This window comes from Natator depressus, chromosome 2 (genome assembly GCF_965152275.1).
Source record: "Natator depressus isolate rNatDep1 chromosome 2, rNatDep2.hap1, whole genome shotgun sequence".
Lineage (NCBI taxonomy): Eukaryota > Metazoa > Chordata > Testudines > Cheloniidae > Natator > Natator depressus.
This window is the reverse complement of record NC_134235.1, coordinates 32,220,018-32,233,996: the sequence shown is the minus strand read 5'-3', so window position 1 is coordinate 32,233,996 and position 13,979 is coordinate 32,220,018. Positions and strand designations below refer to the sequence as shown.

General features: G+C 45.0%; 2 protein-coding genes across 2 annotated transcripts in view; one reads left to right on the top strand and one right to left on the bottom strand.

Moving 5' to 3' along the window:
- The window catches only part of EIF3E (eukaryotic translation initiation factor 3 subunit E), a 56,618-nt gene extending 47,182 nt beyond the window's left edge, over positions 1-9,436 (bottom strand). Inside the window, exons 1-2 of the mRNA XM_074943943.1 lie at positions 9,279-9,436; positions 3,078-3,192 (exon numbers count right to left, since the gene is read on the bottom strand). Coding sequence (XP_074800044.1) covers positions 3,078-3,192; positions 9,279-9,368 — 205 coding nt within the window. The 5' untranslated portion in view covers positions 9,369-9,436. The remainder of the gene's footprint in view (positions 1-3,077; positions 3,193-9,278) is intronic.
- Positions 9,437-9,583: 147 nt separating this feature from the next.
- The window catches only part of EMC2 (ER membrane protein complex subunit 2), a 203,861-nt gene continuing 199,465 nt past the window's right edge, over positions 9,584-13,979 (top strand). Inside the window, exon 1 of the mRNA XM_074943944.1 lies at positions 9,584-9,892. The gene's annotated coding sequence lies outside the window, so the exon portion shown is untranslated. The remainder of the gene's footprint in view (positions 9,893-13,979) is intronic.

The window sequence follows — 13,979 nt, the reverse complement described above, 5'->3', positions numbered from 1 at the left end:
CCATAATCCCCTGAAGTGGCCACTCTTTTCATTGTTTTGAAATCGGCTACAGGAATGCGGATATGCCCTTTCAAAGCTCCATTTCTGACAGCCAGCATGTTTATCTGCTCCGGGACAAAGCAACCATTACTGTGGAATGCTGCTTGCTGTGAGTGTGTGAGATAGAGAGGCGTGGGGGAGGAGGGTCTGCTGCTGTCTGAACTTACAAGACAGCATGCTGACACACTCTCAGCCCCCCCCCCCAACACCTACACACAACATGCTCCACGCCCCCTCCACCCCCCCACACATTTGAAAAGCATGTTGCAGCCACTTGCACACTGGGATAGCTACCACAATGCACTGCTCTTTGTGGCATTGCAAGAGCTGCTAATGTGGCCACACCAGTGCGCTTCCAGCTGACAGTGTAAACACAGGGCAGCGTTTTCCCTGCTGCGGTCTCCGAAGGCTGGTTTAACTCACAGCGCTCTACATCTGCAAGTGTAGCCATGCCCAAAGGTAATGAAAAGAATGAAGTTGTCCCAACAACCACTGCAATCAACTACAGTATTATACCCACAGAAGAATGATCCTGGGCATAATCACACCACAAATTTGAGAACGAATTCTAGTGGACGAACTGGTAATGGTGAGTAATTCACAAGCCAGTCTAAACCTGAGAATCACTTGCCTGATAAGTGGTACTTCAATATGATGGAACTATCCACACCTTCAGTTGACTCTTGTGATTACAAAAATGAAGGTGGTGGGGGTAGAAGAGGGGAAAAGGAGAAACCATTCAGTTACCTTACTGATTACATAAAAGCGTGATCATCACTACAAAAGGTTTTTTTCCTCCTGCTGATAATAGCTCACCTTAATTGATCACTCTCATTGTAGTGTGTACGGCAACACCCATTTTTTCATGTTCTCTGTGTATATGCATACATATATATCTTCCTACTGGATTTTCCACTGCATGCATCTGATGAAGTGGGTTTTAGCCCACAAAAGCTTATGCTCAAATAAATTTGTTAGTCTCTAAGGTGCCACAAGTACTCCTCGTTCTTTTTGCTGATTCAGACTAACACGACTACCACTCTGAAACATGTTTATTCTGTGACTCCTGCAGTTGAACAAGTTAAATGTAAGGAAGGCAGAAGAAAATATAATTATTAAATGTGTGTGAATGCATTTGTTTAATGTATTTTCACTAAATTTCTAGCTTTAACTAGTTAATACTGTAAAGTTTCTTAAGAATGCAACTCAACTATAACCTTGGCAACTGTTATTCAGCTGACAGAAAGAGTGAGAGTTGCCCATATGTAAATCTTCATGGTATGGTAAATTTGGGTAAAAAGAATAATTTACACTACTTATAAATTATGTGTATAAAAGTAGTCTGTACAGAGAGAAAATTAAGTGGACAGAAGTGCGCCACAGGTCAGATTTCTTGCACAGAGCACCAAGCAAGCAAATAGTCCTGAATAGTATTTGACTCTGAAAGTGTTACCTGCAGTAAACTTTATTTTACACTGTTAAATAAAGTTAATGATGGTTAACATTTGAATCATCATGTACAGAAGAAATTTTGTAGTGCAAGTTATTATAAGAAATATGGAATAGCAGTACAGCTGAATAGGTATCAAATTGTCAATAATATAGAATAGTTTATTTTTCAAGAATAAATTACATGCTCTAGAAAATGCAAAAAAAAAAAAAGGATAATTTTGGGGGAATGTAGCTGGATTGTGTGTGGAATGCAGGCAGAGGTTTCCCAGTAACCAGACTTATTCCCTCAGCTTTCTTCCAGATATGAACTCGCAAACTTCAAGGAATTGTTCCTAAATATATGTAAGCTATTAAAGTGAAACATTATCCAACTAAATAACTGCACATCAGCTGAAATGGTCTACTGTAAGACTGAAAAAAACCTTAAATAAAAATGTTAAGATTGCCAAGCAGGTACTCAAAAGTTAAGAAATGCTAGAATTGAATGCTTGTACATTAATTTGCTCCCCGGGCATGTTTGTGTAACAACATTCTTGCCTAGTATCAAAAGGAAAGTTTGTGGAAGAGCCAGGAGTAGAACCCAGATTTCTTTGGTCCCAGTCCATTGTCTTAAACACAAGAGAACTTTCTGTTACTCACTGCCTCATCTTGAACAATCAGTGAAGCAGAGGTCTTGTAGAACAAGCTTTATGTGATCCTGTAAAGACTAATGAAGTCATTCCTAACTTTTGAGTACCTGACTTTGGAAACTTAAGGATCCCTAAACAGTTTTTTGTAAGTAAGATTAGGTGCAAAGTTATACTAATTTACCTGTAGCCCCAATGCCTAGACTCTGGGTGAAAGGATAATTCACCCCTTGTCGCAGAACGGTGGACCTCTCTGTTGTTTTATGTTTTTATACATGACATAGGAACCATAACTTTGAACTTCCACATGTGATTAAACCTCAATCACAACTGACCTGAAATTCATATGCAGTACTAAAATGGAAATATCTTGTCTCTATGGTTTCCAAGATTGAATGCTTTAAAGGAAAGCTTTAACACAGCCAGCCAGCCCGCCCTCCCCCTCACACACTTCTAAGTGTGCAATATTATATTTTCACAGGCAAGGAATATGTAACCAATAATATAGCATCAGGGGAGTTATGGTAATCCCAAAATCTTTGTTATTGGTCATGAAGTACTCTTAATACCACTTTGAAACTAAATTTTAAATGAAAGAAAATATTTTACAAGATTAGTGACAATGACCTTTTTTTGAACAAGGCACCTGCTTTCATTAATCATCTTTCCTTAAACTTAATACTGATATTTTTATTCCATAGGTACCAAGTACTGCATACACGTTATTACCAACTATCAGTGTATTCTTCAGAACCATACCAGAATACGGTGCCAAGTGAACAGTGATCGAAGGAAAGGAAGACAAAATGACAAATGTTTTAAACAAAAACCACCACCAGGGACAGTTTTAAGACAGTAAAATTGGTAGCTGTTGGAAAGGATTGTTACGATTTCATTCACTCAAGCATCTACTCGAAAACTGACTGCAAAGTCCACAGACCCATTTATGACCAAGCTTACCATGAGGAATCTCATCTGAATAAAGGTTTTTGTACACATCCATAGCGAAATCCACCATGTTGGTATCACTAAGAAGCTCCAATTTTCCTTGAAGTAATTCTTTTTCATTGTATATCTGAAACAATAAGTTAAAAAGATTTCATATAACATATTGAAACATTCTTTAAATAAAGCATCTGATTACTTTTTAAAGATAGCTCTGCTTATTTATGAATAAGCTGGGAATAACATAACCTTAAATTTGACATTACGTAGCTTTTCAAAACTCCCCACAATTCTTTTCCACTAGTGGGAGAGTTGATAGCCTTTTTGTATCTCCTATGATGGCAATGATAAATTATGCATGTTGTATTATAATTGTAAAATGTTAAATATTTTAACATCAAAGAACATTCAGCTGGATGACCCTTAAAATTGTATCTGGTTTGATAATTTACACTCAGTAAGAACCATACGGCAGAAGTGTTGTGATAAAAATTAGTGTAATATTTCCACGTTGGATTTAAGTAAAAGAAATTATTTGGTATTCTGGCAGCCTGTTTACCTACTTCGGAATTGCCTGCAGCAAAACTCCAGTCAGAAACTGTATGCAGCCTCACATACCTTTCAGCAACAGCTGGAGAGCTAAATTTCCTGTCTATACTAATTTACAGCTACACTGCAGTTCATTGCATCAAAATGGTGAACTGTGGAAATAACATCAAAAACAACTGAACAGTAAACTCAAAATTTATATAGTTTTAAAGAGACGTGTCCCATTATCCAGCCACATTAGGATCAACTGAGCATGTTTTTAAAGTTCAGTAACTCCTCACTTAAAGTTGTCCCGGTTAACAGTGTTATGTTGCTGATCAATTAGGGAACTTGCTCGTTTAAAGTTGTGCAATGCTCCCTTATAACGTCGTTTGGCAGCCGCCTGAGTTGTCCACTGCTTGCAGGAAGAGCAGCCCTTTGCAGCTAACTGGTAGGGGCTTGGAACCAGGGTGGACCGGCAGACCCCCTATCAGCTCCCCGTTCCCCTAAGTTCCCTGTGCAGCAGCTGCCCAATAGGCTATCATTGCTGGCAGTTCAGCTGTCCCAACCACTACTGCATGTGCTTCTCCTGTTCTCCGCCTTGGAGCTGCTCTCCAGAGCCTCCTGCTTGCTGGGGGGGGGGGGGCGGGGCTAATGTCAGGGTGTCCCCCTCCCCCCTGCTCCTGTACCCCACTTACCCCATCTCCATAGAGCAGGGGGACACACAGGACATGGCTCAGGAGGGAGGGAGCTTCCTGGCAGCAGCTGCTGCGGTCTCAGCTTGCTGATTAACTTAACAAGGTAGTGTACTTAAGAGTGGTGTCAGCGAAATGCACCTCTCTCTCTCTCTCTCTCTCACACACACACAGGGTGTGTGTCTCTGTCTGCCATGCTGTTTTCCCTCCCTCCATTTGTGCTGCCTTGTAGAGTGTGAGGCTACATTAACAACGAGTTAACCCTTGAGGGCTCAGCCAATTGCTAGTTCATCATTTAGTAGTAAGGCATTCCCTGAGAAATATCACACCCTCTGACTCCACCACCTCAACCAAGCTTCACGATCATCATCGCTGTGTACAGTATTAAATTGTTTGTTTAAAACTTATAGTATGTGTCTGTGTGTGTGTGTATACACACACACAGAGACTTTTGTCTGGCAAAAAAAAAAATTCCCTGACCACCCCCCCCCCCCCCATTTACATTATTTCTTATTGGGAAATTGGATTCACTTAACATAGTTTCACTTAAAGTCGCATTTTTCAGGAACATAACTACAACGTTAAGTGAGGAGTTACTGTATTTGGATTCATCTACTGCAGGGGTTCCCAAACTTGGTTTGCGGCTTGTTCAGGGTAAGCCCCTGGCGGGCCACGAGACGCTTTGTTTACCTGAGCATCCGCAGGTACGGCCGCTCAGGTAAACAAAGCGTCTCGCGGCCCCCCCAGGGGCTTACCCTGAACAAGCCGCAAACCAAGTTTGGGAACCCCTGGTCTACTGCAAAATTTCCTAATAGGCTAGGCATTAAAAAAAATAAAGTTGGACAAAATACATTGATATCTAAGGGTAGACACAAAAGAGTAGTAAGTAACTAACCAGTTACTCCTCTGTGAACTTGATTATTATGTGGTGTTTTACCCTACAGAACTGCAAGCTTTGCATTTAGACTATATATACGTTTACATTTCACAAATTAAGCAACTACAAAATGTGTACTTTTTGTATTATTTTAAAAACTAGGTTTTTCTAAAAAATAAAAAACATTCAGTATATGCAAAACTCCCATTGACTACAATGGGAGTACTTCCTTATTCTGTGGAGTCTGCCAATTTGCTTGTGATGAGATTAACTATAACCAGATCTCTATGCAGGAAAAGCCTACTTTATTTAGGTTTCAACAAGTATTTTAGAAAGTTTTGTGGGTAGCTGTACTTTTGTTTTAAATTCATATGTGCTGTCTAGGAAAGCTACACTAGTGCAGTCACTAGAGCTGACATGAGCAGTCAAAAGGGAGGACATTTGTACTGGTGCTCTGAGTTCACAGCCCCCTCAGAAACTAGACACACCGTTTGTCCACTGTTAAACTCAGTAGTCTTGGTTTTCTAACATTAGCCATTAATATTATTGGCTAGAGATCCAGTACTCAGATAAAGCCACACTTGTTTTTGTCTGGTATCTGATGGGGGAACGCCATAATGAAAAGCGTGCTACTCTGTGCATGCAAGGTCATGCAGGCTGGGAAGTATGCTCTTCAAAATTGCAGCCCCCAGCTCCCTCATGTAGCATAACCTCACATGCACTCTGGGTGCGACGTCATGCAGAGGTGGGCAAAGTCACACCCTCAGGCCTGTCCCAGGAAGTACCAGAACTGAGACCGGCCAACCTACCCAAAATCTCTATTGTCTGCGTAAATAAAAGTGAAATAGGAGGGAGTGAGGCCCCAACACACACAACATACTAAGGCCCCAAATTTCTCTAGATTAGCCTGCAAGTCACAGTTTAGCTTTACACCAATGTGTAAGAACATAAGAACAACCAGAGTGGGTCAGACCAAAGGGCCACCTAGCTCAGTATCCTGTCTTCCAACAGTGGCCAATGCCAGGTGCTTCAGAGGGAATGAACAGAGCAGGTAATCATCAAGTGAGCCATCCCCTGTCGCCCATTCCCACTAGAAAACAGTGGCTAGGGACACCATCCCTGCTCATCCTGGTCAACAGCCATTGATGAACCTATCCTCCAAGGATGTATCTAGCTCTTTTTTGAATCCTGTTATAGTCTTTGTCCTCACAACATTCTCTGGCAAGGAGTTCCACAGGTTGACTGCACTGTGTGAAGAAATACTTCCATTTACTTAAAACTTGCTGCAATTAAATTTCATTTGGTGACCCCTCGTTCTTGTGTTAGGAGGAGTAAACAACACTTCCTTATTTACTTCCTCTACAGCAGTCATGAAGTTATAGACCTCTGTCATATTCCTCCCCCCGCTTAGTCGTCTCTTTTTCCAAGCTGAAAAGTCCCAGTCTTATTAATTTCTCCTCACATGGAAGCTGTTCCATCCTCCTGATCATTTTTGTTACCCTTTTCTGTACCTCTTCCAATTCAAATATATCTTTTTTGAGATAAGGTGACCACATCTACACACAGTATTCAAGATGTGGGCATATCATGGATTTATATAGAGCCAATATATTTTCTGTCTTATCTATCCCTTTCTTAATGGTTCCCAACATTGTTAGCTTTTTTGACTACTGCTGCACACTGAGTGGATGTTTTCAGAGAACTATCCACAATGACTCTAAGATCTCTCTCTTGAGTGGTAACAACTAATTTAGACCCCATCCTTTTATATGTATAAAAAACTCTCTAAGGATGAAGATTCCATTACTTCCCTATGTAACCCACTCCAGTGCTTCACCACCCTCCTAGTGAAATACACCTCTATCCTGATATAATGCGACCTGATATAACACGAATTCGGATATAACCCGGTAAAGCAGCGCTCCGGGGGGATGGGGCTGCGCGCTCCGGTGAATCAAAGCAAGTTCGATATAACGCAGTTTCACCTATAATGCGGTAAAATTTTTTGGCTCCCAAGGACAGCGTTATATCGGGGTAGAGGTGTAGTTTTTCCTAATTTCCAACCTAGACCTCCCCCACTGCTCCTTGTTCGGTCATCTGCCACCACTGAGAACAGCCTAGCTCCATCCTCTTTGGAACCCCCCTTCAGGTAGTTGAAGGCTGCTATCAAATCCCCCCCATTCTTCTCTTCTGCAGACTAAATAACCCCAGTTCCCGCAGCCTCTCCTCATAAGTCATGTGCCCCAGCCCCCTAATCATTTTCATTGCTCTCCGCTGGACTCTATCCAATTTGTTCACATCCTTTCTGTTGTGGAGGCCCCAAAACTGGACGTAATGTGGCCTCACCAGTGCCGAATAAAGCGGAATAATCATTTCCCTCGATCTGCTGGCAATGCACCTACTAATGCAGCCCAATATGCCATTAGACTTCTTGGCAACAAGGGCACACTGTTGACTCATATCCAGCTTCTCATCCACTGTAATCCCCAGGTCCTGCTCTGCAAAACTGCAGCTTAGCCAGCCGGTCCCCAGCCTGTAGCAGTGCATGGGATTCTTCCGTCTTAAGTGCAGGACTTTGCACTTGTCCTTGTTGAACCTCATCAGATTTCTTTTGGTCCAATCCTCCAATTTGTCTAGGTCACTCTGGATCCTATCCCTACCTTTCAGCATATCTACCTCTTCCCACAACTTAGTGTCAACCGCAAACTTGCCGAGGGTGCAATCCATCCCATCCTCCAGATCATTAATGAAGATACTGAACAAAACCGGCTCCAGGACCGACCCTTGGGGCACTCCGCTATATACCGGCTGCCAACTAGACATGGAGCCATTGATCACTACCCGTTGAGCCCGACAATCTAGCCAATTTTCTACCCACCTTGCAGTGCATCCATCCAGCCCATACTTCTTTAACTTGCTGACAAGAATACTATGGGAGACCCTATCAAAAGCTTTGCTAAAGTCAAAATGTCTGAGATACACATTTTGCCACCTCACAGTTTACCCCTTTTTTCAGATCATTATGAATATGTTGCATAGTACTGGTCCAAGTACACTATGGGGGAGCAGCACTATATACACCTCTTGCCATTGTGCAAACTGAACTTTTATTTCAACCCTTTCTTTCCTATGCTTTAGCCAGTTACTGATCCATGAGAGGACTTTCCCTCTTATCCCATGGCATCTTACTCTTCTTAAGTGCCTTTGATGAGGAACCCTGTCACAGGCATTCTAAAAATCTAAGTACACTCTAACTACTTGAACACCCAAGTCCACACGCGTGCTGACCCCCTCAAAGAATTCTAGTAGGCTGTAAGGCATGATTTCCCTTTATAAAAACCATGTGAATGCTTCCCCAACACATAATGTTCACCTATATCAGTTTTGGAAAATCAGGGTTTAAACTGTAATGCAGACAAGGCCTTGGAGCCACAAGGCTCCTCAATAATACTAAAAGGTTTAGGAGACACAAGGCAAGGGAATAAGAGAATGATGGGAAGGGGAAGGCATGCCTGCACAGGTGCAGGTCCAAGAGAATCTGGGGGAGGTTCCCTCGCCTTACCGGGGCGGGGGTGGTGGTACGCCCACCAGCAGCTGGAGAACAGGCCCCAAACCCGTGGACAGATGGGGAGGAAGTTCCTCCACCTCGCCACGTGACGGGGTCCACGGCCGCGGGCAGCTGGGGAAGGATCCCGCCCCCCTTGGTAGGGAACGGGACCCACACCCCGCCTGGTGAGGGGACGCGGGGCGCAGGCCCGAGGGCAGCTGGAGGAGAATGCCCTGCAGCCCCTAGGGAGAGGACGGGAAGAAGAGCAGGCAGCTCCGAATCTGCCCTCCAGCCGCCCCCCTTTTCCGCAGTGACTCCGGAGCGCGCAGAGTGGCCCACACAGGACAGGCCGTTGGACTCCAGGCAGCTCTTCCCAACCTCCCAGCGCATCGCCGCGGCCCGCACCGCTGCAACGCTGCCCGTGAGGCGCGCCCATCGCTCAGGCCGGCAGCCCCGGGCCGGGCCTCATTACCGCCCTCCCCCGAGAAGGAGCAGGCCCAAGGGCTGGTTTCCGCCTCCCACGTGTCGGCCGAGGGTGGATGCGGGGGCGCGGCCCGGTCTCCACGTACCTCCTTGACGGACAGGAACTCGAGCAGTGGGAAGACCAGGTGCCGGTCTAAGAAGTGCGCGATGCGGGTGGTCAGGTCGTACTCCGCCATCTTGGGAAAAGGGGGCGGTGCCGCGCCCGGGCCGCTTCACCAACGCGCACAGAGACGCGGCCGCGGCGCCGTCATGGGGAGAGGGGCGTGGTCAGAGTGAACGTAGTGCGCGCGCGCGCATGTGGCCTGGCCGCCGGCGGGAGAGATGGTCTGTGCGCATGCGTGATGGCCGGGACACGTGCGGACGTTCTGGGTGTGCTCGCGGTCAGGGCTTACTAAAGAAGGAGGCTGGCAGCGTGCTTACAGCGCTTCGTGTCCGTCAGGACGCACGTGCGCTGCTGCGTATGGAGGCTGTGTGTGACGGGCTCGCACTAAACGCTGGATCCGAGCACACGGGGCTGCGGCTTGGCGCGCAGTGGTCGGCTCGCACCGCTGCTAAAGTGGAGAGTTAAAGCGCTTCATTTGTTAATTGTGCCTTGCCTTGGGCAAACCATTCTTGACTTTAGCAAAGCTTTTGACGTGGTCTCCCACAGTATACGTGTCAGCACGTTAAAGAAGTATGAGCTGGATGGGTGCACTATAAGGTGGGTAGAAAGTTGGCTAGGTTGTCGGGCTCAACGGGTAGTGATTAATGGCTCCATGTCTAGTTGGCAGCCGGTGTCAAGTGGAGTGCCCCAGGGGTCGGTCCTGGGGCTGGTTTTGTTCAGTATCTTCATAAATGATCTGGAGGATGGTGTGGATTGCACTCAGCAAATTTGTGGATGATACTAAACTGGGAGGAGTGGTAGATATGCTGGAGGGCAGGGATAGGAAACAGAGGGACCTAGACAAATTGGAGGATTGGGCCAAAAGAAATCTGATGAGGTTCAATAAGGATAAGTGCAGGGTCCTGCACTTAGGATGGAAGAACCCAATGCACAGCTACAGACTAGGGACCGAATGGCTAGGCAGCAGTTCTGCGGAAAAGGACCTAGAGGTTACAGTGGACGAGACGCTGGATATGAGTCAGCAGTGTGCCCTTGTTGCCAAGAAGGCCAATGGCATTTTGGGATGTATAAGTAGGGGCATAGCCAGCAGATCAAGGGACGTGATCGTTCCCCTCTATTCGACATTGGTGAGGCCTCATCTGGAGTACTGTGTCCAGTTTTGGGCCCCACACTACAAGAAGGATGTGGATAAATTGGAGAGAGCCCAGCGAAGGGCAACAAAAATGATTAGGGGTCTGGAACACATGAGTTATGAGGAGAGGCTGAGGGAACTGGGATTGTTTAGTCTGCAGAAGAGAAGAATGAGGGGGGATTTGATAGCTGCTTTAAACTACCTGAGAGGTGGTTCCAGAGAGGATGGTTCTAGACTATTCTCAGTGGTAGAAGAGGACAGGACAAGGAGTAATGGTCTCAAGTTGCAGTGGGGGAGGTTTAGGTTGGATATTAGGAAAAACTTTTTCACTAGGAGGGTGGTGAAACACTGGAATGCGTTACTTAGGGAGGTGGTAGAATCTCCTTCCTTAGAAGTTTTTAAGGTCAGGCTAGACAAAGCCCTGGCTGGGATGGTTTGATTGGGGATTGGCCCTGCTTTGAGCAGGGGGTTGGACTAGATGACCTCCTGAGGTCCCTTCCAACCCTGATATTCTATGATTCCGCAGCCGTGCCTGGAACTTACGGAACACAAACTGCTCTGGCTACACCAGGAGTGTAAGTAGGGTGGTACCCTCCAGTATGCAGTACTGGCAAGTATTTTTTAGCGGGTATGAGGTACCAGAAAGACTTGGAATCATAAAATATCAGGGTTGGAAGGGACCTCCGGAGGTCATCTAGTCCAACCCCCTGCTCAAAGCAGGACCAATCCCCAACTAAATCATCCGCGCCAGGATGACCTTAAAAACCTCAAAGGAAGGAGATTCCACCACCTCCCTAGGTAACGCATTCCTGTGCTTCACCACCCTCATAGTGAAAGTTTTTCCTGATATCCAACCTAAACCTCCCCCACTGCAACTTGAGACCATTACTTCTCGTTCTGTCATCTGATACCACTGAGAACAGTCTAGATCCATCCTCTTTGGAACCCCTCACTTTCAGGTAGGTGAAAGCAGCTATCAAATCCCCCATCATTCTTCTCTTCTGAAGCCTAAACAATCCCAGTTCCCTCAGCCTCTCCTCATAAGTCATGTGTTCCAGTCCCCTAATCATTTTTATTGCCCTCTGCTGGACTCTCTCCAATTTTTCCACATCCTTCTTGTAGTGTGGGGCCCAAAACTGGACACAGTATTCCAGATGAGGCTTCATCAATGTTGAATAGAGGGAAACGATCGGGTCCCTTGTTCTGCTGGCAATGCCCCTACATATACATCCCAAAATGCCATTGGCCTTCTTGGCAACAAGGGCACACTGTTGTCCACTGTAACCCCTAGGTCCTTTTCTGCAGAACTGCTGCCTAGCCATTTGGTCCCTAGTCTGTAGTGGTGCATGGGATTCTTCTGTCCTAAGTGCAGGACTCTGCACTTGTCCTTGTTGAACCTCATCAAGTTTCTTTTAGCCCAGTCCTCCAATTTGTCTAGGTCCCTCTGTATCTTATCCCTGCCCTCCAGCGTATCTACAACTCCTCCCAGTTTAGTATCATCTGCAAACTTGCTAAAGGTGCAATCTACGCCATCCTCTAGATCAGCTAGCCCCCTTCTCTGGAGGAGGTGGGTGGGGCTGCGCTCTGTTCCTTAAAGGAGCAGAACATGGTTAGGGAGGGTGTCCGTTCTTTAACAGCACAATATATATGCTAGCAAGCTTAAACATAGGCTTTGTTTAAATTTGTTAGCATATGTATTGTGCTGTTATGTTGGTCAGGAGTCCTTAAGAGGGGAAGCGGGGGGGGAACGGAAGGTGTTTAAACAGTGTTTTTAATTCTGCTTCTCACCATTGGTCTGAATTATCCATGACATCCATACTCCATCACATCAAGTCCGATCATTAGAGGAATGCTTCTGCTTGCACTGACCAAGGGATATTTGTATTCTGATGTTAGCCCAGTTCTGCAGCCTGATAGGAATTAGGTGTTTTCCCCAGTGTACATAGAATTCTTTTTTGTAGCCAAACTAGTCTAAGATGCACTTTAAGTGGAATTGGAGCAGCAAAACAAAGAAAACAAGTGCCTCATTTTCCAGCTTGTGGGTGAGAGAACTCTAAGTGAAGATTATGATGCCAGATACTGATAGCCTTAAACCAGCTGCCTCAGGAATCTGCCAAGAACTTTGCTGAAAATATGTTCCTCATCTTAGCAATGGAGCTAAGATTTATCACACATCTGCCCACCTTTATCTGAATGAAGTTCCTTCTGATCTGACATCTCAGGCATTATCAGTTTCGTTCACAACAATTTACAAACTTGGAACCTAATCCTGTAAACCCTTAATCATTTGATCAATCCCATTGAAGACAATGGGACTATCTGCGTGACTTTGGACCACTTTTGTGGACGGGTAATAGTTTCAGGAGTCTGTTTCTGTAAAGGAAGTTGAATCTCCCATTGAAATGCAATGTTTGGGTACAATACCATAAAGCAGTTTAGGATACAGTTCTGTTTAAAATTTGTCTTTTAATAAGTCATGTGCTGAAATGGCACCTCACCCAACTTCCATTTTCCATATAAACAGACTGAATACTACATATTTGGGGGGAAAGTGAGTAGTTAAGCATGTTGATGTTTGTATATACAAAGGGGGGTATTGGAGTGGATGGGGAGAGCGTGGGGGCCCTGGGCTGGGGGCAGGGCAAGGAGGAGTCACATGAAGGGTCATATGCCCACCCGCCTTTGTGTCCCTCCCATGAGTGCAGTACCGGCAAGAAATTATTTCTACTTGCACTACTGGGTTACACTGAAATGTGTCCCATGGGCTCTTGTCCCTGTAAGGACTGCACAGAATGCTGGGACTGCTCATATGCATTAATTTATGTCAGTGATCCAATCGTGTAAAACAGCTCTTGGGCTGGGATCCAGCAGTCCCATTGAACTCAGTTAAGAATTAAGCATGTCCATAAGTGTTTTCCAGAGCGTGTCTATACAGCAACTTGTGTCCTTGTGCACAACACAAACAAAGATGATACTTCAGTAAAAGAAAAATCCAGGGTAATGGGAATTAGTCTGGTCCTTTTCTTAACAGCAGAGATGAATCACTGCTTAATTGTTTTTGAAATCACAAATATTAAAACAGAAATTTGGATCAGCTGCTTTGTGGGACACTGGCACAGATGTGTATTGTCTGACAATCAGATGATAACACAGAAAATGCAGCTCCCATTTTAATGCCTAACAAAAAAGATAATTAAATGGCAAACAATTAGTTAATACACCCTTAAGATTGTCCTCTGATAGCTTGTGCCCTTCCAGAATGTCACATTCAGCAAAACGTCTAAAAACCACAAAATGCAGAGTTAAAGTAAACACCCACATGTTAACTCTGCCTCACTGGAGCTGGCACTAGCCACTGGGAATTATCTTCATGCACTCCAGACTGCATTTACTACATTAGTTGTAGCTGTATTGCATGGTGGAGAATTGGAATAAGTTGAAACAGCTTGGAAAAGCTGTTACTGTGATATGAGGAAATCTGGGCCTGAGTCCCACCCCACTCATCTGTTTTATCAAAGGAGAGGTGTGCATATACTTCGAGGTTCCAGTCTG